The sequence below is a fragment of the Myxocyprinus asiaticus genome, chromosome 6, assembly GCF_019703515.2.
Source record: "Myxocyprinus asiaticus isolate MX2 ecotype Aquarium Trade chromosome 6, UBuf_Myxa_2, whole genome shotgun sequence".
Lineage (NCBI taxonomy): Eukaryota > Metazoa > Chordata > Actinopteri > Cypriniformes > Catostomidae > Myxocyprinus > Myxocyprinus asiaticus.
This window is the reverse complement of record NC_059349.1, coordinates 50,417,418-50,443,930: the sequence shown is the minus strand read 5'-3', so window position 1 is coordinate 50,443,930 and position 26,513 is coordinate 50,417,418. Positions and strand designations below refer to the sequence as shown.

Here is a 26,513-nt window from a genome sequence, read left to right as displayed (position 1 = left end):
AGTGTGGTTAATGTGTCTCTGTTACTCTAATCACTTGTTGATATGAGGCTGTTCTGCTGGTGCATTTGGTAATAAATGTACTTGTTTACAGATGAGTCCATGGAGAGAAGGCGACTACAAGAGCACATCAGTGATTTTACTGAACACTCCAGCAGAGCAGGTGCAATTGTTTCAACAGAGATCATGAGGAGCCTGCATAACAGAAAACACACAAACTTTCTGATGCTATTAAGATATGGAAGATTGACAAGGAAAAGGTACCACTTTAATGCACTTTAAAGGCATAATTCACTCAAAAATGAAAAATCTATCATCATTTAAACACCCTCATGTTATTCCAAACCTGTATGACTTTCAAGAAGACAAAGAGAACTTTTGAAGAATGGCCACCAGTTAAAGAAGGACACTGTAGGTTACTCTAAATGACAGCATGTCTCATTCATATAATCAGATAATAGAGTACAATGAACTAGATAAAAAAAAAGTTAGTCAAGACAAACTTTGATGTTGGCTTGAGAAAGCCTAGCCTGAAAGTTTGAAGTAGTTGTAAAAGCTTGAAATTTGAAGGTTTTAAGTTTGAAGTAGTTACAAGTTTAAGTAGTAGTTTTAAAAGTTCAAAGTTTAAAGATTATAAGACCATTCAGTCTATCAGATAGATAGATAGATAGATAGATAGATAGATAGATCATTTGGTTGCTAGGCAGTTACCAAGGTGATACCCAATATGCTCCTTGCTACCCTGAGTCCAATGAACGAAACTAGAAGTCTTTATGTTGTTCTGGTGCAGAGATATATGATTTGTTACTTGGTTGCTAGGCAGTTACCAAGGTGATACTTAACATGGCTCCTTGCTATTCTGAGTGAAATAAGTCAACCCGGAAGTCTCTACGATGTTCTGGTGCAGAGATGTGTGATTTGTTACTTTGTTGCTAGGGTAACCCCATCTGGTTGCTAGGCAGTTACCAGAGTGATACTTAACAAGGCTCCTTGGTATCCTGAGTGAAATAAGTCAACCCGGAAGTCTCTACTATTTTCTGGTGCAGAGATATGTGATTTGTTACTTGGTTGCTAGCGTAACCCCATGTGGTTGCTAAGCAGTTACCAGAGTGATACTTAATGAGGCTTCTTGCTATCCTGAGTGAAATAAGTGAAATCGGAAGTCTCTACGACATTCTGATCCTGAGATAACCATCTTAGTGATTTTGAATGGAAGTCAATGGTGTTTGGTTGCTAGGGTGCTCTAAATGGTTGCTAGGGTGTGGCTAAGTAGTTTCCATGATGATACTTGAAGACTGATTGCTCACCCAATTCAAATAAGCCAACTCTCATGTCTGTAGGATATTCTGATCTGAGGATTTCACACTCAGCCTTTTTTAATGGAAGTCAATGGGGTTTGGTTGCTAGGGTGCTCTAAATGGTTGTTAGGGTGTGGCTAAGTAGTTTCCATGATGATACTTGAAGACTGATTGCTCACCCAATTCAAACAAGCCAACTCTCATGTCTGTAGGACATTCTGATCAGGAGATATCCATCTAAGCCATTTTGAATGGCAGTCAATGGGTTTTGGTGGCTAGGTGTATGCAGTTGCTAGGGTGTTAAAGTGATAGAGTGAAAGAAAGAATAAAAAGGGTGATGTAAAGATAGAAAAAAAAGTGATGGCATGATAGAAAGTATGAGTGGTGGAGTGATAGTAAGTAGATGAATCCTCTAAAGGAGTTATTACAGGGTAAAGTTTTCACACCTTGAATGGTAGTCAATTTAAAATTAGTCCTGTTCGGAAGTCCGATACGGGAAAACCGGAAGGCCGATCAGTTAGAAAAGATAAAGCAATCCGAGTCAGACCAGTCTGAAGGTCTGTGGCGAGTTTGGTGCATGTAGCTTAAAAGCTCTAGGAGGAGTTAGAGTCAGAACTCTTAGTCTTGGAAGAATAATAATAAGTTTAAATAGAATATCAGTATGTTGGCTTTCTCAAGCCAACATAACAAGTCTGGAAATGTGTGCATTTATATGTACATGAATTAAAGTGATGTTAAATGAAATCTCAAACCTCTATGATACATCTGTGGTCCATGAGATGATCACATAGTATCTAGTTAGTGAAGAAGAAGAAGAATGAGTGATGAATTTTATTACTTACGCTTTTTGAATGGGCAGAAATTACCTCCATACTGTTACTGTGGAATGTAATTTTATAATTTACATAATAACATTCATTGACTATTTTGAACTAAAAATAATGTGGGTTCTATAATTTCACTCTATGATATTTATAGATATGTTAAATAGGGCTAAATATATAAATACATACAGCCATATCTTAACAATGAAGAGTGTGGAGAAAAAGCACAATGTACACAATTTGTTCACGATTGAATGCAAATCTGCAGTGTGTGAGACTGGAAATTCTAGGAAGGGGAAACAAAGGGAAGTGAAAAAGTTATTCCAGACACAGTTTCAAACTCAGATACAGGAAGAGAAAAATACAAAATGGTCACATACGGAAAACTGTCCATTTTCTACAGCCTGATCTGCTTTTACCTCATTTTAGGTGAGAACATTAATTGTAAGACGATATTAAGATATTTTATTCTTGTTGTGTTATTGTACTAAGCATAATAATAGTTGATGTGTTGTTTGTTCAGGTTTCAACTATAGCAATGCATCATCAAATACGATTCCTGTTCAGACTGAAGGATCTGTCACTATCCCATGTCATTATGACAGCAAATACACACAGCAGAGAAAATACTGGTACTCAGAATGGAATCGATCTTATATATACACAAACACCACAAAGGAGAATCTGTCAGTAATTGATTATCCTGATCAGAGTCTCTTTACTGTGACTTTGAGAAACCTGCAGAATAAACACAATGGACTTTGTTATTTCCTTGTGGAAACTGGTGGATCAACTGCATTGTCTTATCTCCAGTTTTATCTCCAAATCAAATCTGGTGTGAGATTTTGTATTTATTCTAATTACATTCCAATGTCAAATTCTCTTTCTCTTTGGCAATATCACTTTAAATAATTTCTCTCATTTCTTTCTCTCTTCATGTATTTTACAATCTTCAGTTCCTGATCTCTCTGTGGTGAGCAGCAGTGTAACTGGACAGGAAGGTGGTAATATCAGTGTCCAGTGTCTCTACAGTTCTGAATATAAGAATAAACTCAAACAGTGGTGCAGATATAAAGACAAGAGATGTTCCGTTGTGGGGAAGACTGACACATCCCAAAATCCATCAGTCCAGATCAGTGATGATGGGAGAGAATTCTTCACTGTGGTGATGACTGGCCTGACAGAGAGTGATTCTGGCTGGTACAGTGGTCATGTTGGAAATCTACTGGTACCTGTTCAAATTATTGTGACAAAGAAAAAAACAGGTAAAACCTCAATAATTAATCAATATATTGTTACAACATCACCGGAACAACACACAACTAACATTGCTTTGTTTTTCTTATCTACTTTTAACAGTAACTGTGACCACAGACATCAGCCCTGAAAAAGACACGTTAGTAAACAAAATGTTCTTATTAAATTGGCTTTTTGTGAAAATAATTACTTTACTAATAACCAGACTGTTGCGGTCTATTGAGTGGCAGTCCCTCTCTGCAGGTCATGAGGTTGTGGGCTCCAGCAGCATCTTTCTGTGTAGAAATACACAATTAGTTTCAGAGTCAGTGTTTCAGTATATGTGTTTTTTGTGACTAGGAAAATTGTTTATACAGTACATATCACCCCACCATGAACAGTTACAACCATAGCGGCAACAAAAGTGTTATAAATCTTGACTTTAAATTTTGGTCAGCTTCTTGACAAATTTTTGTTCCCAAACAGCACATTTATGAAAAACAGTTAACTTTAAATTTGCCATGGTGTCACTTTCAAAAAAGCGAGTGAAGTGAGAGAAAAATAAGCAAATGCTCACTCACATTTAACTACATCTTGTACAGCTGGAAATCACTCGCTTCACAACTCGCTTTTGGCGCCCCTCTGTGGATATTTTACTCACAAAATGGAGCTCACACATGCCTATACGGCCAACAGCACTTACCACTTTGGCCACTGGGGACAATGTATCAAATTTTGGTCAGCATAGAACAATCTTTGCTAAAGAAAAGTTAACCTACTTTTTCTGATTTCACTGTGAGATCAGTTTGATTATACCGGCTTTATGTGATCATCCCAAGAGTCGAAAGATTGGATGTAACATTGCACAGACAAGCTTAACAAGCTTGTCTGTGACGAAAACCATTTCGTCATTGGTCTCATGTTAATACATATAATGTTGAAGTTGTGTGGCTATACTTTCAAAACAGAGTGTATTTTAACATTAATTGTGGTGTAATGTCATAGACTTGCATTGTAATAACATTACTGCAAACACTTGTTGAAATTATTGTCTGTAGTAATCTACACAGCATGTCAAAGATACTGTCAATAGAGCCTAACTTGTATTGAACTTGGAACATTTCTCTAAACCTATGTTGATATCAATAGGAAGAATATGAAGAATCAAGTGAGTCTTAGTTCAGATTCATTCATTATATCTGTTATCATTGAGGGGAAATCAGCAGAATGTTTTTTTTTTTTTTTTTTTTTTTTTTTTAAAAACCACCTTTGATGCTCTTTGAATAAAAAGCTTAAAACTGTTTCCTTTTCCCACAGATATAATAAATCTCTGTCTGTGTGGCTTTCAACTTCAGCAGCAGTTTTACTAATACTGATTCTGATCTGTGCTTTTACTTGGAGATGGAGAAAGAGACACAGTCAGTTTGATGTCTATTCCATTTTTATTTGTTTTAAAAAATGTATTTCAATGCTGTGTCATTATGTAATTTATTTCAACAATCTGAATTCTGTTAATGAGATGTAATATATACTTCCATCTCCTTTTCCAGATAAAGAAGAATATGAAAAACAAATAATAATAGAGAGGAACAGCGCCAAGACCACTGACAGAGTAAGTCCTTCAATTTATAAGAATATACAATAAAGTTACATAAATGTTTTTTATGTAAGAAAATATTAAAGTCGGCATGAAACGAAAGTTGCGACCGACTTCCGTATTGTGACGTATTTCTGAGTGAAGCGGCTTATCTAACAACAAAAAATATAGGGTGGGGACTTGATTTTATCCATTGGTTGTTGATTTGATTGTGAAAAGTGGGCGTTGCATACCGGAGTGGAGGCAGATCTGAAAGCGAGTTTGCAGTGGACACACAGATGCAAACTCACACCCCTTCCACCATGATGCTTGAGCCAGAGCCACTCATAATAGCACATTGCGGTCTTTGATTATGAATAGGCTGTAGCCGTTGAGAAACGAGTAAGTAAAAGATCACAATATTTCAATGTTTTTAATCACAATACACTAAATATGAAGGGGAAAACATTTACTTGTGCTATACATTCCAAGATCTTCATTTAGAAATATGAATAAACTCCAGAGGCATCCGACTCGCATTTCATTGAGGGGTATTCCAGAAAGCAAGGTTAACTTACCTTGACATAAACCCTGAACTCTTGGTTGATTAACCCAAAACGTACTTACTCGCGGTATGTGGGTTCCAGAACACCTGCGTGGGGTTAGTTAACTCAACTGTGAGTTTGAAACTCAGAGTTTGTGTGCGTTCACGGTGAACTCAGAAAGGCTTTCTCAGCAGATCGCCGAATACTCAAGTCACCATGGAAACAGATGCTAAGAAGAAAGGCGCGCCATATTTCAGTGATGCAGAACATGAAGTTTTAATGACTGCAAACGAGTATTACTTCATCTTCACTTGTAATAGCGATAGGAGCTGTGTTGGTTTAGGACTGAGAGTTTGCATGACAAAAAGTATACTGAATTAATGAGTAAAATTTTTAATTATAACGTTTTACCGTACTTTTAAAAATTTAATTTGACATTAATATTAGACCTCTCTTGCCTACATTAATGTTTAATAGGTCGACCATTATGTAATTTGTTTGCACTGAACTTATTTATAAGTATAAACAGTCATATTCTATTCATACGATCTCAATTCCGAAAAAGTTGGGACGGTATGAAAAATGCTAATAAAAACAAAAAGTGATTTGTAAATTATATTCTCTCTTTGCTATATTAAAAGCACTACAACTACACATTATATGATGTTTATCCTTGTGAATTTCCTTGTTTTTTTTATAAATGTACAGTAATTTAAAATCAGATGATTGCAACACTCTCCAAAAAAGTTGGGACTGTCGAGTGTTTACCACTGTGAAACATCACCATTTCTTCTAATAACACTTATTAAGCATTTGTAACAATGCGATAGGGAGAACAGACCCAAGAGCAGAGGAAGCATTAATGGAATTTATTAACAACAAAAGGCAGTCACTGTGGATTTCGAGGATCCTGGCCCCGGCTGCAGCAGCAGGAAGAGGCGACAGGGAAGCGAGCGTGCTGCACTCGGGGACAATCCTTTAAGAATGTTCGTAGGATGAGTGTGTGCATTGTGGAAGTCAGGAACAGATTCGTAGAATCCTCCATTGAAGCTAGTGAGGTGCAGAACAGCGGCCAGCTAAAGAGGTTGATACTACTCCCGACATGTGGGCAGAGACGAGGTATCCTCCGTGGATGACCAGCTGACACGGCGCAATACTGGAAGGCAACCACACGCCCGACACGTGGGCAACCAACAGATACACAAAACAGGACCAACTAGACAGAGAGAGTGAGGTTAGTACTCAACATCAAACAACAATCTAGCAAAGATACTGAGAACACGACGGCTTAAGAAGGGCATGAATTAGAGGAGAACAGGTGTTACTCGGCAGGCTAATCAGTGGCATGATCAGCGTTTCCCTGGGAACAATCAATATTCCCATGGAAATGCCGATCATGCATGCCGGCTGTGCCTGCGAGATATGGGGAAGAGAAAATGACAACACAAACAAAACAAATCGCTGAACTCACCGGAGTCGTGACAGCATTTGGGCTCTGAAGACTCAAGTTTAAGTTTAGAAAGTGGAATTTTCACCCAATAATCCATTAGGTAGGTCTTTAGCTGCACAACTGTATGGGGTCTTCGTTGCCGTATGGTGTGCTTCATAATGCACCACGCATTCTCAATTGAAGACAGGTTAGGACTGCAGGCAGGCCAATCTAACACCCATACTCTCTGCTTACACAGCCATGCACTTGAAATCTGGGCAGTATGTGGTTTGAAGTTGTCCTGCTGGAAATTGCAGGGACGTCCCTGGCAAAGACGGTGCTGGATTGCAGTATATGTTGCTCCAAAATTTGAACATATCTATCTGCATTCATGGTGTTCTCACAGATGTGCGAGTTACCCATGCGATGGGCACTGACACACCCCTGGCCCATACAGACTGGCTTTTGGACCTGATACTAATAACAGCTTGGATGGCCCTTTTCCTCTTTGACCCAGATAACATGATGGCTGTGTCTTTCAAAAACTATTTGAAATGTGGTCTCATCAGACCAAAAAACACAGTTCCATTGTTCTACTTTCCATCTAAGATGAGACCCAGCCCAGAGAAGTCGGCAGCACTTCTGGACAGTGTTGATGTATGGCTTCTGCTTTGCATAGTAAAGTCTTAACTTGCATCTGTGGATGCAGCGGTGAATGGTGTTGACTAACAAAGGTTTACTAAAGTAATCTCAAGCTCATGTTCATGATATCCATTACAGATTAATGATGTTTTTTAAGACAGTGATGTCTGAGGGATCAGAGATCACACATGCATTCAGAAATGGTTTTCGTCTTGCCCTTTACGCACTGAGATTTGACCAGATTCCTTGAATCTTTTAACTATATTGTGCACTGTAGAGGGTGAAATGCCCAATATCCTTCCAATTTGTCTTTGGGGAACATTGTTCTCAAAGTGCTGGATTATTTGCTGAAACATCTCTTGGCAAATTGACAAGTCTTGAACAATCTTTGCTCTTGAATGACTAGGCTGTTTTTGGAGGCTCCTTATATACTATGACACGATTGCCTCACCTGTTTAACATCTCCTGTTTCACATCACCTTGTTATTTTAACTCATCAAATTTTTATTAGTCTTAAATTGCCCCTGTCTCAACTTTTTTGGAGCATGTTGCAATCATCTGATTTGAAATTACTGTATATAAAAATAAAAAAATAAAGAAATTCACAAGGTAAAACATCATATACAGTTATCCTCAAAAGTTTGCATACCCTTGGAGAATTGGTAATATATGTAAAATGTTTAAAGAAAACATGAGTGAGCAGGCAAAACACATTTCTTTTATTTCTTATGGGATTCATATTCAACTGTAGGTTATAACAGAATGGCACAATCATAAAACAAAACATGGCAACAAAGAAAAAAATGAAATGACCCCTGTTCAAAAGTCTGCATACCGCAGTATTTTCTGATAACATGCTGCATTCATCTTGGCATCAATTTTCACAAGATTCCCCGTGACTTTAGGGCTCACACACCCCCAAAACATCAGTGAGCCACCACCATGCTTCATAGTGGGGATGGAATTCTTTTCACTGTAGGCCTTGTTGACCCCTCTCCAAACATAGCGCTTATGGTTGTGACCATAAAGCTCTATTTTGCTCTATTCACTCCAAATTACAGTGTGCCAGAAGCTGTGAGGCGTGTCAAGGTGTTGTTGTGCATATTGTAACCGGGCTTTTTTGTGGCATTGGTGCAGTGAATTCTTTCTGGCAACTCGACCATGCAGCTCATTTTTGTTCAAGTATCGTCGTATTATGCTCCTTGAAACAACCACGCCATCTTTTTCCAGAACAGCCTGTATTTCTTTGTATCCCGAACAATTCTTCTGGCAGTTGTGACTGAAATCTTTCTTGGTCTACCTGACCTTGGCTTGGTATCAAGAGATCCCTGAATTTTCCACTTCTTAATAAGTGATTGAACAGTACTGACTGGCATTTTCAAGGCTTTGGATATCTTTTTATATCCTTTTCCATCTTTATAAAGTTCCATTACCTTGTTACGCAGGTCTTTTGACAGTTCTTTTCCGCTCCCCATGGCTCAGTATCTAGCTTGCTCAGTGCATCCACGTGAGAGCTAACAAACTCATTGACTATTTATACACAGACACTAATTGCAATTTAAAAAGCCACAGGTGTGGGAAATTAACCTTTAATTGCCATTTAAACCTGTGTGTGTCACCTTGTGTGTCTGTAACAAGGCCAAATATTCAAGGGTATGTAAACTTTTGATTAGGGCCATTTGGGTGATTTCTGTTATCATTATGATTTAAAAAGGAGCCAAACAACTATGTGATAATAAATGGCTTCAAATGATCACTATCCTTAAATAAAAGACAGTTTTTTTTTTTTTTGTTGTTTTTTTGCATGATCAGTCATATTTTCAATATCAATGCCAAAATTTCACAATTTCTGCCAGGGTATGCAAACTTTTAAGCACAACTGTAATGTGTAGTTGTAGACCTTTCAATATAGCAAAGGGTGAATATAATTTACAAGTCACTCCTTTTTGTTTTTATTAGCATTTTTCATACTGTCCCAACTTTTTTGGAATTAGGGTTGTATTATGATTATAGGCTATAGGTTTAAACATCTACCTCCAACAACTTGGTACTGAATGAAATGATGTTGTTTTAACTGAAGATCATGTGTCTGATTTTACATTATAAATGTTCATGATCTCAGCATTAGGGAAAAGTGACTCATATTTTTCTTGTTATAGCAAGCTATTAAAGGTCCCTATTGAAAGGCAGAACAAAAATGTAATTTAGAGAAGGACCATGTACAGCTTCTGATGAAGTAGAGAAGTCTGAGCATCAGAAAGATACATCATTTCATTGAATCACTTGACCACCAGCTAAAGGAGGGCACTGTAGGTTACTCTAAATTACAGCGTGTCTCATTTATATTTTCAGATAATAAAGAGAGCACAATGAACAAGTCTGGAAATGTGTGCATTTATATGTACAGTACATGAATTAAAGGAATAAGGAATCAAATCTCTAACCTCTGATATATCTGTGGTCCATGAATTTATCACATATTATATAGTTAGTGAAGAAGAATAACGAGTGATTAGTTGCTTAAGCCTTTAATTGTAAGACATTACCTGCATATTGATACTATGGAATGTCATTTTATAAATAGCAGTAATGTTCATTGACTGAAGGAACTGTAAATAGAATATTGGTGCAATAATAATTTTATTCTATGAAATGTATAGAATAAAATTTATAGAATAATAAATATTTATTAGAAGGGCTAAGTATAAATACATAAATCCCTGTCTTTGCAGTGAAGAGTGTGGAGGCCTTTCCAGTGTGTTCTGTGTTAAAAATATTACAGTATTAAAAACTTCCCATTAAAAGTTAAAGCACAATGTACACAATTTGTTCACTTTTGAATGCAGATCTGCGGTATGTGAGACTGGAAATTCCAGAGTAAAAAAGATTTGTGATGTAAAGTAAAGATTGCAGTTTACCGTAATATTGCAAATAAAGTATAATATTGTGCATAATGTGAACTTCCACTGTGTCGCAATCAGAAGGGCACGCATGCGCCGACAACCTCTGAAATGTACTGACATTTACCAGAAATAAACTAACTCTGGAACATAACCTGCTCTTCTGCAGAGAGTATGTTGCTATGGCTACTAACATACCCTGAAAGTTACCTTGGTTTGGGAGCAGAAAGCTGAGGTTATCCGCTTTCTCTGAGTAAAAGTTATTGTTTTTGATGAAAGATTAAGAGGGCAAACCATTTATTTTTTATTTTTTATATCATGCATGGATAAATCGTTTATAATAAAAACAGCAATATCCAATAAGAAAATAAGAATTGTCCATTTTGATTTTATGCCGACTTTAATATAGACATTATTAGTCAGTTATTCAAGACTCATTTTGTCCTCTTCTGGGGCTGTTTGGGAAGTACAGCAATCTGTTGGGATAATCAGTGGATAATAATGATTCAGATAATTAGAAAGCATTTATTAAATATCAATAATTTAGTGAAACAATTAATTAAGAACAGTGCTGGTTTGGAACTTGCCTTACAAGATCTCAGACTTAAAGTTTGCTTTATTTTTTGGTTTTGTGTGTGTTTGTGTGAAATGCAGGTCTCACGTACACCCAAAGATCCAGTGATATTCAGCACTATAAATTATGACAATATAAAGGTAAGTTGACAATATATTTATTACACAAACATGATATCTCAAAAATATGACAGATTAAAACAGAGAAAGATTTAATAAGTAAACAGATATGGTTAATTACAGATTTCATCTTCACTGGAGCCCAGCACAGACATAACATACAGCACTATTGCAATTGCTCCTGTAAATCTGCTTAATTCAGTAAGTTTTACAGAAATATTGAACATTTCATTTCATTTATTTATAATACTGTTGGCACTAAACTAAATTATCCAATATGTCCAGCACTGTCCAGCAGATGGTGTAATCTACAGCACTGTGGCACAACATTAATCATCAAGATGACTTCATGAAGAGTGTCAGTGTTCAAGTCAATATGAGCACTCAGTCATTACACCAACAATTATTATTATTATTATTATTATTATTATTTGTTCTTTTAGCTTTATTTTTTTGACTCAAACCTCCATCCTTTCAGCTAACATATCAACACTATATTCAACCTATATTTTATTATATTACCTCCATACCACAAATACAAACTCTGAATGCACTCATGCAGTTAACAATATCCTTGCTTGATTTTCATTTGCTCATGAGGTGTGAGTTTTAGTCCTAACATATGAACAGATGTGAGGGGAGGAGACTGTTGTAACTCGTTTTGTTTTAACATCTGTAAATCAGTGTTTGTTTGTGTCTCAAACTTTAACATGATATTCCTATTTTTGTCTGCTACAAATTTAAGTTGTTTAGGCATCTACTATCTTTATGCCACAAACTGCAAAGAGTACTGTTTATAAAACCTAACCACTACAGGATGTTAGGTTTAAATTTTATGTTTTTAATTTTGTGTATAAAATTATTAGTTTGTCAAGTTGATTTGTTCAAAGTATTATTCCATTATTGTTATGCAAATATTTTAAATGTGTGTGAAATATTTCATATGAGAGATTGGGGCTAGTTGTCACACTTTTATAGTTCTAGTGACTATTTCTCATGATGAGTTTAATTAATTAATTTTATTTATTTATCACACATTTGCACATATGAAATTCTTTTTTTTTTTTTTTTTCACATATCCCAGCTAATCTGGGGTCAGAGTGCAGGGTCAGCCATGATACAGTGCCCCTGGAGCAGATAGGCTCAAGGGCCTTGCTCAAGGGCCCAACAGTGGCATCTTGGCAGTGCTGGGGCTTGAACCCCCAACCTTCTGATCAGTAACCCAGAGCCTTAACCACTGAGCCACTATACTGGCCAGGTAAAAAAAAGAACACACAGTTCACTGAATGCACGCTGACCTTTTGAACCTGACATTAAATAACCCTTTTTTATTTTTTTATTATTTTTTTAGCAAAACAGTAAAAAAAAAATTAAATAAATAAATAATGATGCACAAAATGATCCATGAATCAGCCATAATGTGAAAGGTAACAGGGTGCAGCGTGGCCTGTGTATGAATGTTTGCAAATAGTATGTCGTTGCTCAGCTGTTTCAAACTCATTTTTGGCTTTGAGAGAAGAATGAAGAAGTAGTCCCTAAATCTCTGCCTCTGAAAGACAGTCATACTGGTTTGGAACAACATGAGGGTGAGTAAATGATGACAGATTTGTCATTTTTAGGGGAACTATCGCTTTCAATGTGGAGACACTGGGATTTACTTGTGTTCGGTTGGAGACTGGGATTATATTTGACATGAGAGTAAAAGAATGGGGGGTAGAAATGTGTCCTCACTCATGAGCTATGTTTTATTTTCATCATTCAGTACAGAAAAGGCGTGCATTACGTGTGAAAGCTTACATGAATGCACATATTGTACAGAAACGTACTGAGGATAAAATCTATCCTAAAACACTTATATATTTTGTCATGCATTTGATCAGCATACTGTACTGGTCTCAAAAAGTTTACAGTTAAGCATGTACACTGTTTGACACATTTAACCACAGAGCAAATACAGGAAGTGAGAGTCTGTAGAAATCCACCAAAGACACACTTTAATAACATATACTGTGTGTAGTGCCCTTGAGTTTATTTTTCTTTTCATCTGTAGTTTTAAAAAAAGGACAATCAAAATGTTTTTGGACAAGATGAAGATAAGGAGAAAGGAAACATCACAACTTTTTGACATGCGGACATTCAGTTTGAAGCAGGTCATTTTGATTTTTTGGGGGGTCATAACAGGCAAGTGTTCTTTCTGTTTTTAATTCAGTTTACTCATGGGCAGTTGACATGAAATATTTTTGGAAAGTTTACGTGTCCTGTGGTGTGACATGCTTCATTTAAACCTATTTTAATCAGCTTAGTTTTTATGAGCTTATATTACTTGAGAGACTACTGAATATGTGTCACTGCAGCTCAAATAAACTAGTGAAATTACAAAGGTAATTGAAATGGTGAAAAACGTCAAAGAAATTATGACCAGTTAAAATTGTATGATGAAGTCCATATTATGCATAAATTACCCACAAGTCACGACAAAGCTTTTAACAATGTCTTTAAGAAATCAAATATAAATATGTCCCATAGATCTTACAGGCATCTAAATATCATCTTTCATTAATCTTGACCAAAACAAAAGTAACGTTTTTTTATTTTATTTTATTTATACAGGTGCTGAGTGTCGAAAAGGATCAGCAGAAAGACAATTATCTCTTCAGACTGGAGGATCTGTCACTATTCCATGTCACTATGACAGCAAATACACAGAACATAAGAAATACTGGTGCTATGAGGCCAGGTCAATATATAGTTTCTGCTCTACTCTGGCGTATGCTAATGAAACCAAGGGAAATGTGTCAGTAATTGATCACCCTGATCAGAGTTTATTTACTGTGACTATGAGTGACCTGCAGAGTAAAGACACTGGAGCTTACTGGTGTGCTGTGGAAATTGAAGGAATATTTAAAGTGGATGAGACAGAAGAGCTTTATATGACAATCCAATCAGGTTTGAGATTTGTTTCACAGCACTTTCCATAAATACGGCATACTTTTGTGACCAATGACATTTTAGGCATTATAAAGAAACAAATCCCATGTTTTTTGTTGTGACTGTGAGTTCTATTAGATATTTAAAATAAAACTTTTATGTAACAAAAAATTGACATGAAAAGTAGCTAGATTTAAACACATTAAATGTCTTTGGCCTGTGCTGCCTCAGAGGTCTTGACCTTCTTTACTGTTAATTAAAATAATACAACTGCCACTAAAACAAAATTTTGACCCTTTTTACAGCCTGGAAAGAAAATGTGTGTGTGTATGTATATATATATATATATATATATATATATATATATACAGTTGTGCACAAAAGTTTGCATATCTTTGGAGAATTGGTAATATATGTACCATTTTTAAAGAAAACATGAGTGAGCAGGCAAAACACATTTCTTTTATTTCTTATGGGATTCATATTCAACTCTAGGTTATAACAGAATGACAATCATATGACAAAACATGGCAACAAAGAAAAAAATGAAATGACCCCTGTTCAAAAGTCTGCATACCCTTAGTTCTTAACACTGTGTATTGCCCCCTTTAGCATCAATGACAGCGTGCAGTCTTTTGTAATAGTTGTCTATGAGGCCCCAAATTGTTGCAGGTGGTATAGCTGCCAATTAATCTTGGCAAAATGCCTCCAGGTCATGCAAAGTCTTCGGTCGTCTTGCATGAACCGCACGTTTGAGATCACCCCAGAGTGGCTCGATGATATTAAGGTCAGGAGACTGTGATGGCCACTCCAGAACCTTCACCTTTTTCTGCTGTAACCACTGGAGGGTCAACTTGGCCTTGTGCTTAGGGTCATTGTCGTGCTGGAAAGTCCAAGAGCATCACATGCGCAGCTTTCATGCAGAAGAATGCAGATTGTATGCCAGAATTTTCTGATAATATGCTGCATTCATCTTGCCATTCCCCGTGCTTTTAGAGCTCACACACCCCCAAAACATCAGTGAGCCACCACCATGCTTCACTGTGGGGATGGTATTCTTTTCACTATAGGCCTTGTTGACCCCTCTCCAAACATAGCGCTTATGACTGTGACCATAAAGCTCTATTTTGGTCTCGTCACTCCAAATTACAGTGTGCCAGAAGCTGTGAGGCGTGTGAAGGTGTTGTCAGGCATATTTTAACCGGGCTTTTTTGTGGCATTGGCGCAGTAAAGGCTTCTTTCTGGCAACTCGACCATGCAGCTCACTTTTATTCAAGTATCGTTGTATTGTGCTCCTTGAAACAACCACACCGTCTTTTTCCATAGCAGCCTGTATTTCTCCTGAGGTTACCTGTGGGTTTTTCTTTGTATCCCGAACAATTCTTCTGGCAGTTGTGGCTGAAATCTTTCTTGGTCTACCTGACCTTGGCTTGGTATCAAGAGATCCCTGAATTTTCCACTTCTTAATAAGTGATTGAACAGTACTGACTGGCATTTTCAAGGCTTTGGATATCTTTTTATATCCTTTTCCATCTTTATAAAGTTCCATTACCTTGTTACGCAGGTTTTTTGACAGTTCTTTTCCGCTCCCCATTGCTCAGTATCTAGCTTGCTCAGTGCATCCACATGAGAGCTAACAAACTCATTGACTATTTATACACAGACACTAATTGCAATTTAAAAAGCCACAGATGTGGGAAAATAACTTTTAATTTCCATTTAAACCTGTGTGTGTCACCTTGTGTGTCTGTAACAAGGCCAAACATTCAAGGGTATGTAAACTTTTGATCAGGGCATTTTGGGTGATTTCTATTATCATTATGATTTAAAAAGGAGCCAAACAACTATGTGATAATAAATGGCTTCATATGATCACTATCCTTAAATAAAAGACAGTTTTTTGCATGATCAGTCATATTTTCAAAATTAGTGCCAAAATTTCACAATTTCTGCCAGGTTATGCAAACTTTTGAGCACAACTGTATGTATGTATGTATATATATATATATACAGGTGCATCTCAATAAATTAGAATGTCGTGGAAAAGTTCATTTATTTCAGTAATTCAACTCAAATTGTGAAACTCGTGTATTAAATAAATTCAATGCACACAGACTGAAGTAGTTTAAGTCTTTGGTTCTTTTAATTGTGATGATTTTGGCTCACATTTAACAAAAACCCACCAATTCACTATCTCAAAAAATTAGAATATGGTGACATGCCAATCAGCTAATCAGCTCAAAACACCTGCAAAGGTTTCCTGAGCCTTCAAAATGGTCTCTCAGTTTGGTTCACTAGGCTACACAATCATGGGGAAGACTGCTGATCTGACAGTTGTCCAGAAGACAATCACTGACACCCTTCACAAGGAGGGTAAGCCACAAACATTCATTGCCAAAGAAGCTGGCTGTTCACAGAGTGCTGTATCCAAGCATGTGAACAGAAAGTTGAGTGGAAGGAAAAAGTGTGGAAGAAAAAGATGCACAACCAACCGAGAGAACCGCAGCCTTATGATTGTCAAGTAAAATCGATTCAAGAATTTGGGTGAACTTCACAAGGAATGGACTGAGGCTGGGGTCAAGGCATCAAGAGCCACCACACACAGACATGTCAAGGAATTTGGCTGCAGTTGTCGTATTCCTCTTGTTAAGCCACTCCTGAACCAAAGACAATGTCAGAGGCTTCTTACCTGGGCTAAGGAGAAGAAGAACTAGACTGTTGCCCAGTGTTCCAAAGTCCTCTTTTCAGATGAGAGCAAGTTTTGTATTTCATTTGGAAACCAAGGTCCTAGAGTCTGGAGGAAGGGTGGAGAAGCTCATAGCCCAAGTTGCTTGAAGTCCAGTGTTAAGTTTCCACAGTCTGATGATTTGGGGTGCAATGTCATCTGCTGATGTTGGTCCATTGTGTTTTTTGAAAACCAAAGTCACTGCACCCGTTTACCAAGAAATTTTGGAGCACTTCATGCTTCCTTCTGCTGACCAGCTTTTTAAAGATGCTGATTTCATTTTCCAGCAGGATTTGGCACCTGCCCACACTGCCAAAAGCACCAAAAGTTGGTTAAATGACCATGGTCTTGGTGTGCTTGACTGGCCAGCAAACTCACCAGACCTGAACCCCATAGAGAATCTATGAGGTATTGTCAAGAGGAAAATGAGAAACAAGAGACTAAAAAATGCAGATGAGCTGAAGGCCACTGTCAAAGAAACCTGGGCTTCCATACCACCTCAGCAGTGCCACAAACTGATCACCTCCATGCCACGCCAAATTGAGGCAGTAATTAAAGCAAAATGAGCCCCTACCAAGTATTGAGTACATATACAGTAAATTAACATACTTTCCGGAAGGCCAACAATTCACTAAAAATGTTTTTTTTTATTGGTCTTATGTTGTATTCTAATTTTTTGAGATAGTGAATTGGTGGGTTTTTGTTAAATGTGAGCCAAAATCATCACAATTAAAAGAACCAAAGACTTAAACTACTTCAGTCTGTGTGCATTGAATTTATTTAATACACGAGTTTCACAATTTGAGTTGAATTACTGAAATAAATGAACTTTTCCACGACATTCTAATTTATTGAGATGCACCTGTATATATATATATATATATATATATATATATATATATATATATATATATATATATTAATGGGAATTCATTTATTATTTAAGTTTATCAATAACTTTAAACCAACATTTGGTCCCAAACTAGCTAGTCTATATTTAGTGATGGCTAAATTTAGGCAAAATTTGTTACCTTGTTATTTAAAACACTTGTACCATTCTAGCATAGTTTTGTGTTGCTATTTAGTTTTTTATATTTATTTAATACTTGCAAGAAAATCTAAAAATGACACAAATCAGAGTTTTCAAGGTCGCTAAAAATGAAAACCTCATAAAATCAAACACTGAAAATAATAAACAGTTGACATAATATTAAGTTTCCTGGGCTTAAGTACCTCGTTTCACTGACCCTTTTTTGCAAAGAAAAAATACGTAATTTTTTTAGGAGTTTCAAGCCCTATTTTGTTATCTATTCTTGGAAGTCCCTCACATTTAAATGGCATATTCACACAATTCCTAATGCAGATGCTGAATTAAACCTGTCTGTGTGTTCAGTTCCTGATCTCTCTGTGGTGAGCAGCAGTGTAACTGGACAGGAAGGTGGTAATATCAGTGTCCAGTGTCTCTGCAGTTCTGGATATAAGAGTAAAGACAAACAGTGGTGCAGATATAAAGACAAGAGATGTTCCGTTGTGGGGAAGACTGACACATCCCAAAATCCATCAGTCCAGATCAGTGATGATGGAAGAGAATCCTTCAGTGTGGTGATGACTGGACTGACAGAGAGTGATTCTGGCTGGTACTGGTGCTCTGTAGGAGATCGACAGGTTCCTGTTCAACTCACTGCGACTGTGACTGAGACCAAACCAGGCAATACAGATGCAATAAATAAAAAATCATAAAAATATTTTGCTGTTTATGATTCAAATTCCTTAATTTTTTGTCCATTTCTATTTTGCAGCAGTTGTGACCACAGAAGCCGGGTTTAAGATAGAAATGTTAGTAGATTATTAACAACATTTCCTAATTAATGAGACCGTTCAACTTAAAATGAAAATTCTGTAATTATTTACTCCCCTTATGTCATTCAAAACGTGTAGGCTTTTACTTTTTCCATGGAACACAAAAGGAGAATTCTGAAGAATATTCATGTTGCTGTTTCCCATGCAATGACAGTTCATAGTGAGCAAATCTGTCAAGCACAAACAGAAAAAAAAAAAAAAAAAACACCATAAAGGCACCAAAGAAGTAGTCCATACGGCTTGTGTGCAATATTCCAAGTCTTCTGAAGCCATTCAGTTTGTGTGTCAAACAGACTGAAAGTTAATTGATTATTAATGGATTCATTACACATTGTTTATTCCCTTCCACTGCAGAACTTAATCAAGTATGGGTACAGATTTGATAATGTGACATTTGTTCACAAGACACGTGAAAAAGCAATAGCTTTTGGTGTTAATTACTTTCAGACATGTTGTGAGCACGCTGCATTTATAATTCGTACACCTTTTATAGTACATTTCAGAGCTATGGGGGAATGGAAGATTATCAGTGAATAACAAGTTTAGTTTTTATCTGTTCTTCACACAAAGCTGTCATTTGATTTGAGAAGACTTGGAATATAAAGTCGTATCATATGGACTGCTTGTGTGTTGTTGTTTCCCCCACCCCCCCTTTTAGAGCTTTACAGACGTGGTCACTATTGACGTGGTAATTGTATAGAAAAGTGCAGTGTGAATATTCTTTAAAAATTCTACTTATGTGTTCCACAGATAAAATAACAGCATGCAGGTTTAGAATATTGTAAGGGTGAGTACATAATTACTATTCCTAAGACATTTTATCAATGACTCTGTGTACACTGATGGGCCAAAACATTATAACTACCTGCTTAATATGCTGTTGGTCCTCCACGTGCCGCCAAAACAGCGCCGACCCGCCAAGGCATGGACTCTACAAGACCCCTGAAGGTGTCCTGTGGTATCTGGCACCAAGACATTAGCATTAGATCCTTCAAGTCCTGTAAGTTGCAAGGTGGAGATGCCGTGGATCGGACTTGTTGGTCCCATATATCCCATAGATGCAAATTCCCCAGATCCAATTGAGATATGGGGAATTTAGAGGCCAGGGCAACACCTTGAACACTTCATCGTGTTTCTCAAACCATTTCCGAACAATGTGTGCAGTGTGGCAGGGTGCATTATCTTGCTGAAAGAGGCCACTGCCATCAGGGAATACCATTGCCATGAAGGGGTGTACCTGGTCTGAAACAATGTTTAGGTAGGTGGCACGTGTCAAATTGACATCCATATGAATGGCCGGACCCAGTGTTTCCCAGCAGAAGATTGCCCAGAGCATCACACTCCCTCCACCAGCTTGTCGTCTTCCCACAGTGCATCCTGGTGCCATCACTTCTCCAGGTAAACGGCACACACGTACACGGCCGTCCACATGATGTAAAAGAAAACAAGACTCATCTGACCATAGTTACAACTGTTACTACACTAAAACTGTGTATTTAGAATTAGGTGTTATTTTAACTGTTAATTAAGAAATGAGACAAAATAAAAATGATTCTAAAAGTTTCTTAAACTGTTTGAAGTAGATCCTGTAATAATCATTTATAGTTTTACTATGTAACTATGTTAACTGAAATACCTACTTTACGGTATTTTGGCAGAAACTATGCTTATACCTCCAAAATTAATGCTAAAGGCAATTAAAAAATTATCCAAACTAAAGAATAAATTAAATTACATAAGGAGTCATTGTATGTGATACAACAATGCTCTGTGCAGACAAATACTGTAAGGACTTTTTATCCAGAGACAAAATTTAAATCAGATATAATATATTTTTAATACACATAATTATCTCAGTATGCTTTTGAAGTTTTCAGTAAGTTTACACTGTATACAGAAGTCCTGAACTGCATTGTAAAAAAGTTTATATATATATATATATATATATATATATATATATATATATATATATATATATATAATGTGTGTATTTTTTAAGGTGTCTTAGTGCCTTCCTGAGCCTATTTTTTTTTCATGTGTTTGACTGACAAAAGAAAATAACAATTGATAGAATTTTTTTTTTTTTTTGAGAGAGAATTATTATTAATATTATTATTATTTACACATTTCTATCGTATTTTAGAGCATAGGATCACTAAGAAGGAAGGCACTAAGACACCTAAAAAAAAATTCTCTTAGTGAATTTTTTTTGGTTTTTTTTCACATGCAGTTCAGGGCTTCCGTAAACTAATAGAAGCATTTATTTTTAGCGTTCCTTTTTACAGGCAGTATGGATATCTGGTGGTGTGGCTTCCAGCAGTTGTACTGTTGCTGCTGCTGGTGATTGTGGCTGCCGTTGTAACCATAATACTGAAAAAGAAGCATAGTCAGTATTAATAACTTTTTTTTTTATTCTTATTCCATCAATTCCAATTTTAGATCTTTTCATGTGTTACAAAGTATTGGGATGCACATGCATTTAATTAATTAATGCATTTATTTTTTGATGTCTGAAAACTGTGTTGCATTTGATAGCATCACTACTTTCTAACATATTTTTCAGATAAAAATAATACCCAAGTTGAAGATAATAAAGCCAGTGACACAGTAAGTAAGCCTATTTTCTCAGCGGACAAAATAATCCGGAAGTGACAAAAGTGTCCAAAAATATTTTGACACCATCTGCTGGCTACAACCTTTAATGTCACAGGTATAAATAATAATAACAATATTAATAATAATAATTAAAAAAATTAAAAAAACATACATCTAGCAACCATATGTAACAAATTGGCTTCTGCTTATTGAGAAACACAACTGTTACTGCAAGGATCGGGTATTTGGAAATAATGCAGTCATACATTGTTAAGCAGAAATATTCAAACACAAGTCACAAATAAAGTCACTCAAAAACAAAGAATAATTTCCAATGAGTCCACACAATTAGTTCTCTGTTAAACCGTCCAAAAAACAAAACAAAAAAATCACTCAGTCCCTCAATCCAAGTAAGTAAATCCAAAAGAAAATCCAAGAAAGAGAGGTTTGTTTGACTGGCAGCAGGCCCCACACAAACAGGTAAATCCTCCAGTCTCATTTGATTTTTTGAAAAAACAGGTTTCCTTATGAAGGTCCCAATAAATTAACTCATAATTATTAAGTATATTAAATGAATTTCAACTCAATACACTCAATGTTTCACCAGTATAACAGATTAGGACATAAATATTACCTTTTGTACATACCACAATTCAAATACATCAGAAACTTAACCCCCCTTTTTTATATTTAACGTGTGTGTGCGTGTGTGCGTGTGTGCGTGTGTGTGTGTGTGTGTGTATAATGCCCTAATGTGTGGCAGTGTCACAATGCTAGCTAGAGAACTACTGAATGCCCCTTTAAAAATGAAAATCATGAATATCGTTCTTTGGGATCCCTCACAAATATAGCCAGATTATTCAAATAGCTATATTCCTAATAAATAGTTAATCAGAAATATATATATTTATTATTATTTATTAATTGTTTTGTCTATGTGTGAAATGCAGGTCTCCTCTACCCTGAAAGTTCCCGAGGTATGCAGCTCTATAAATGATGAAAATTCAAATGTAAGTTGACCAGATATTCATATCACGTGATGTCTCACAAATATGACAGATTAAAACAGAGAAAGATTTAATAAGTAAACAGATATGGTTAATTACAGATTTCATCTTCACTGGAGCCCAGCGCAGACATAACATACAGCACTATTGCAATTGCTCCTGTAAATCTGCTTAAATCAGTACGTTTTACAGAAATATTGAACAGTTTCATTTCTTTTATTTTAATTCTGTTAGCTCTGTATTTAAAGGAATATTTCACCCAAAAATGAAACTTCTCTCATCATTTACTCATGCTTATGCCATCCCAGAGTCTATGACTTTCTTTCTTCAGCAGAACACAAATGATGTTTTTTAGAAGAATTTCTCAGCTCTTTTGGTCCATACAATGCAAGTGAATGGGTGCCAACATTTTGAAGCTCCAAAAATCACATGGGTCAGCATAAAAGTAATCCATATGACTCCAGTGGTTAAATCCATGTCTTCAGAAGCAATTTGATAGGTGTGGGTGAGAAACATGAATATATTAGTATATTTTCACTATAAATTTGCATCCCTGCTCAGTCAGCCTCGACTATAACTTTAACATTCTTCTTCTTGTGTTTTTGATGATTCACATTCTTCATGCATACACCCCCTACTGGGCAGGGAGAAGAATTTCTAGCAACAATTGACTTAAATATTGATCTGTTTCTCACTTACACCTATCAAATCACATCTGAAGATATACATTTAACCACTGGAATCATATGGATTACTTTTATGCTGCATTTATGTGCTTTTTGGAGTGTCAAAGTTTTGGCACCCATTCACAAGCATTGTCTGGACCTACAGAGCTGAAACATTCTTCTAAAAATCGAAATATGTGTTCTGCGGAAGAAAGAAAGTCATACACATCTGGGGTGACATGAGGGTGAGTAAATGATGAGAGAATTTTCCTTTTTGGGTGAACTATTCCTTTTAAATGTTTTTAATACTTACAGCACTGTCCAGCAGAAGGCATAATCTACAGCATGTTGCCACAACAACAGTGACTTGCGGTAGAACACAGGAACAGCCTCAGTCTCAGGGAGGCACTCAGTGTTTTAAATGAAGATGACGACAGTCATCACAAAAAGTCTTCCTCTTTTTTTTTTCTTTTTTGGCTCATTTTACACCTTTCAATGAACAGCTCATCTGCCTATCTTAAAAACAAGGCTATTAACACCATCTATAATCTATATTCTATTCTATTCTATTATGTCTACCACAAACATTATACCACAGATACGAACACTGAATGGACTCATGCAGTTAACATGTTTGCTTGATTTTCAATTGCTTATTCTTATTTCGGCATAGTGTATGAATTTTAGACCTAACTGTTTTTTTTTTTTTTTTTTAAAGGAAACATACTGTATGAACAGATAAAAGGGGAAACTGGGGAGTATTGTAACACATTTTGTTTCAATATGTGTAACTCAGTATTTTTATGCAATATGTATTTAAACTTTGATATAATATTCCCATATTTGTCTGCTACTAATTAAAGTAGTTTAGAAATCTACTACACTGTGTAAATTGTTGTGAAGTATAAAGAGTGCTGTTGTTACAACCTACACTCCTGGAGTATAAGTAAAAAAAAAATATTATGTTTGTTTTACATTTTGTGCATGGATTTACTGTGGCAATTAGGCCTATATTTAACATTGAAAACGTCGCTGAACGATTTACTTATTTATATATTTGTAGCAAGTTGTTGCTCACAATGACGTCACAGTGATGTCATTTTGCTGTTTACAAAAAGTCACTGAAGTACACCAAAAATCATGTAAATGCCTTTATGCATTTCATAAAGGCGTTCATAAAAATATAATTATTTAAGACGGGTTTGAACTGTAGGTGTTTGGAACCAACATACAAAACAACTGCTAGAAAAACACATTTGTTTATTTGGACATTTTACTCAGAACTATACTGCCCTTGTGACAGCTTCCCATGTGACTACTAGCCTCAGCGTCCTCTCTCTGTATATGTTTTATACATATACTGTGTGTGAATATATGTCTTCAAACAACAGATGAAGACTATATGTATCTATCCTTAATTTTCTTTCTGTTAAGTCATTTGTTTTTAACAGAAACAACCAAATAAATGCATACACTTACTCACAGCTGTTATGAACAGTTACATGACCTGAATAGAAATATTCATTGTGCAGTTAGCTGAGACTGATTGCTCTTCTCTGTATGGTGTAACATACTGGAATCACAGACTCTTTCACAAACTGACACTCAGTCTCATGCCATCCATTTGGATTTTTCTTTGGCTCATAATAGGCAAGTACTCTCTTTGTCTTTTTTTTTTTTTAATTCTTCGTATACTACATATATTTGTAAGTATTTAAACATACTGTATTTGAAAGAAATATTATTCGAACATAGATGCTACAGGCATGCAGACATTATCAACTATCATCCTGTCATCAGTATTGCCAAAAATAAATACAATGACTCTATTTTGTGTTGCAGTAGTGTCTTGATAGTTGATCTTTTCTTTCCTAGGCACTGAGTGTAGAAAAGCTGAAGATACTGGACATTACTGGTGTGCTGTGGAATTTGAAGGATTACTTCAAATGGATGTGACAGAGCAGCTTCATCTAATTATTTAGCAGTTTTACATAAACGGGACATTAATGTGTTTAATAATACACAAGTCTCAATATGACATTGTCACATATAAAAAAAATAATAAATAAATTAAAATAAAAAAAACACTACTGAAATTTTCTGAGGGGCTGAATGTGTCCTAATATTCCACGTGACATTCTTCAAATTTACTTTCATTCAATTCAGTTTTCATATTTGTCTCTCAGTAGTGTGCTCTTGTATTTTATCTTTCAGATGGCTAATGGGGAATATCTGTCTGTCACAGAACTAGAGGAGTTCATAGACTGTTCTCCACATTCACCTAATGGATCAGATAAGAAGCAAAAGTTTGGACAATAAGCTGTATATTCTGTATTATTTGAGTGACACACTGTTAACACATACATCAGATCCTAATTCCTGTAACTTACTACAAGATTGCATCATTTTAGATTTTTTAAAAAAAATCTTGTTCTGTTTAGGCTGTCAGTTATTATCTACGTCAGTTATTATTATTATAATTTTTCATTATTGTTTGCTGCTTTCAGCATTATGAGTTTTGTGTTACGTGTGCACACAAGAGAAGTTTGAAAGTTAAACCTTGTTCTTAAAGAGTCTTATTGTTACCTGATCACCTGCACCTTATCTCTTCCACAAAATGAATATTCTGACATCATTTACTCACACTTGCCAAACTCATGCTAAGGTAGTGTGATTTTATTTTCTTCTAAGAAACAAAAATGTGTTTTACAGAAAGTCCAAGCTGCTTTTTTTTGCATACAGTGAAAGCATGCAGTGACCAATGGCTATAAAACACCAAAAAGGAAGGAAAACAATAGAACAGTAGAAGTAGTCGATATGATGGATTAACAAAAATATGATTTTAATCGGATTTCAAACCACCTACGAATTTGGTTTCGATCAGACATGTAAAAATCAGATTTTCTTTGTTTTTGTTCTGTTTGGAAATCTACAGGTTCCTGTTCAACTCACTGTGAACAAGCGAAAATCATGTAAAACCTCAATAATAAAGATATTGTTTCAACATATCAGCGAAACGAAACACAACTAACATTGCTTTGCTTTTTTCTACTTTTGACAGTGACTGTGACCACAGACATCAGCACTGAAAAAGACATGTTACTATAGAAACGTTTCTAATTAAATTGGCTTTGTGTAAAAATATTTCTTCACAGTCAACATCACTGTCAAACATCAACGGCGCTTTGGTACCACAAATGGTTTGAACCTCTCAGCCTTTTCTGCCTTTGTAAAAGTGAAACAGGAATTCCTGAGAATAGTAACAGATGATTTTGAAAATTGTAAATGTTAAAAGCCATTAAACCAATGATCTGTTGTCGATTCGAACCAGCAATACATTTCATCCCTCAGTTTAAAATTACAAAAATTGTTTACAGTAATGCATTTACAAGGTATTCTGGAGAGTTTAAAAGCAACAATGTGCAGCGTTTATATTTTGTTCAAATATTTCTATTAATTCTTACGTAAACAAAATGTGTGTTATTTGATCTGTAAAGTTGTCTAATTCTTCTTTTAGTGGTGGGTGTACTTGTCTAGGTGGATGAACTTCTGGTTTTGCTGTACAGAAGGTATTCCTGTGGGTGAATTTTCTC

The 26,513-nt window shown here is 35.9% G+C and overlaps 2 protein-coding genes across 5 annotated transcripts; both read left to right on the top strand.

Moving 5' to 3' along the window:
* Nucleotides 1-2,411: 2,411 nt before the first annotated feature.
* LOC127443167 (CMRF35-like molecule 1) lies at nucleotides 2,412-26,507 on the top strand. Of its 2 annotated transcripts, none has more exons than XM_051701740.1 (9): nucleotides 2,412-2,548; nucleotides 2,643-2,954; nucleotides 3,076-3,384; nucleotides 3,479-3,515; nucleotides 4,673-4,773; nucleotides 4,906-4,967; nucleotides 11,102-11,161; nucleotides 22,357-22,434; nucleotides 23,236-26,507. In XM_051701740.1, exons 1-9 carry the CDS (start codon nucleotides 2,488-2,490, stop codon nucleotides 23,284-23,286), a joined length of 1,071 nt encoding a protein of 356 aa, XP_051557700.1. In that variant the 5' UTR covers nucleotides 2,412-2,487; the 3' UTR covers nucleotides 23,287-26,507. The 2 variants fall into 2 exon arrangements, with proteins under 2 accessions (XP_051557700.1, XP_051557701.1); XM_051701741.1 differs by lacking the exons at nucleotides 22,357-22,434; nucleotides 23,236-26,507 and adding exons at nucleotides 11,264-11,341; nucleotides 11,426-11,515.
* LOC127443176 (CMRF35-like molecule 1) lies at nucleotides 12,153-21,039 on the top strand. 3 transcript variants are annotated; one of them, XR_007897603.1, is made up of 5 exons: nucleotides 12,153-13,321; nucleotides 13,751-14,086; nucleotides 18,187-18,501; nucleotides 19,404-20,051; nucleotides 20,939-21,039. XR_007897603.1 is itself a non-coding variant. In XM_051701757.1 (4 exons), exons 1-4 carry the CDS (start codon nucleotides 13,213-13,215, stop codon nucleotides 18,643-18,645), a joined length of 810 nt encoding a protein of 269 aa, XP_051557717.1. In that variant the 5' UTR covers nucleotides 12,153-13,212; the 3' UTR covers nucleotides 18,646-18,906. The 3 variants fall into 3 exon arrangements, 2 of the variants coding, with proteins under 2 accessions (XP_051557717.1, XP_051557715.1); XM_051701757.1 differs by lacking the exons at nucleotides 19,404-20,051; nucleotides 20,939-21,039 and adding an exon at nucleotides 18,596-18,906; XM_051701755.1 differs by lacking the exons at nucleotides 19,404-20,051; nucleotides 20,939-21,039 and adding an exon at nucleotides 18,593-18,906.
* Nucleotides 26,508-26,513: the final 6 nt, after the last annotated feature.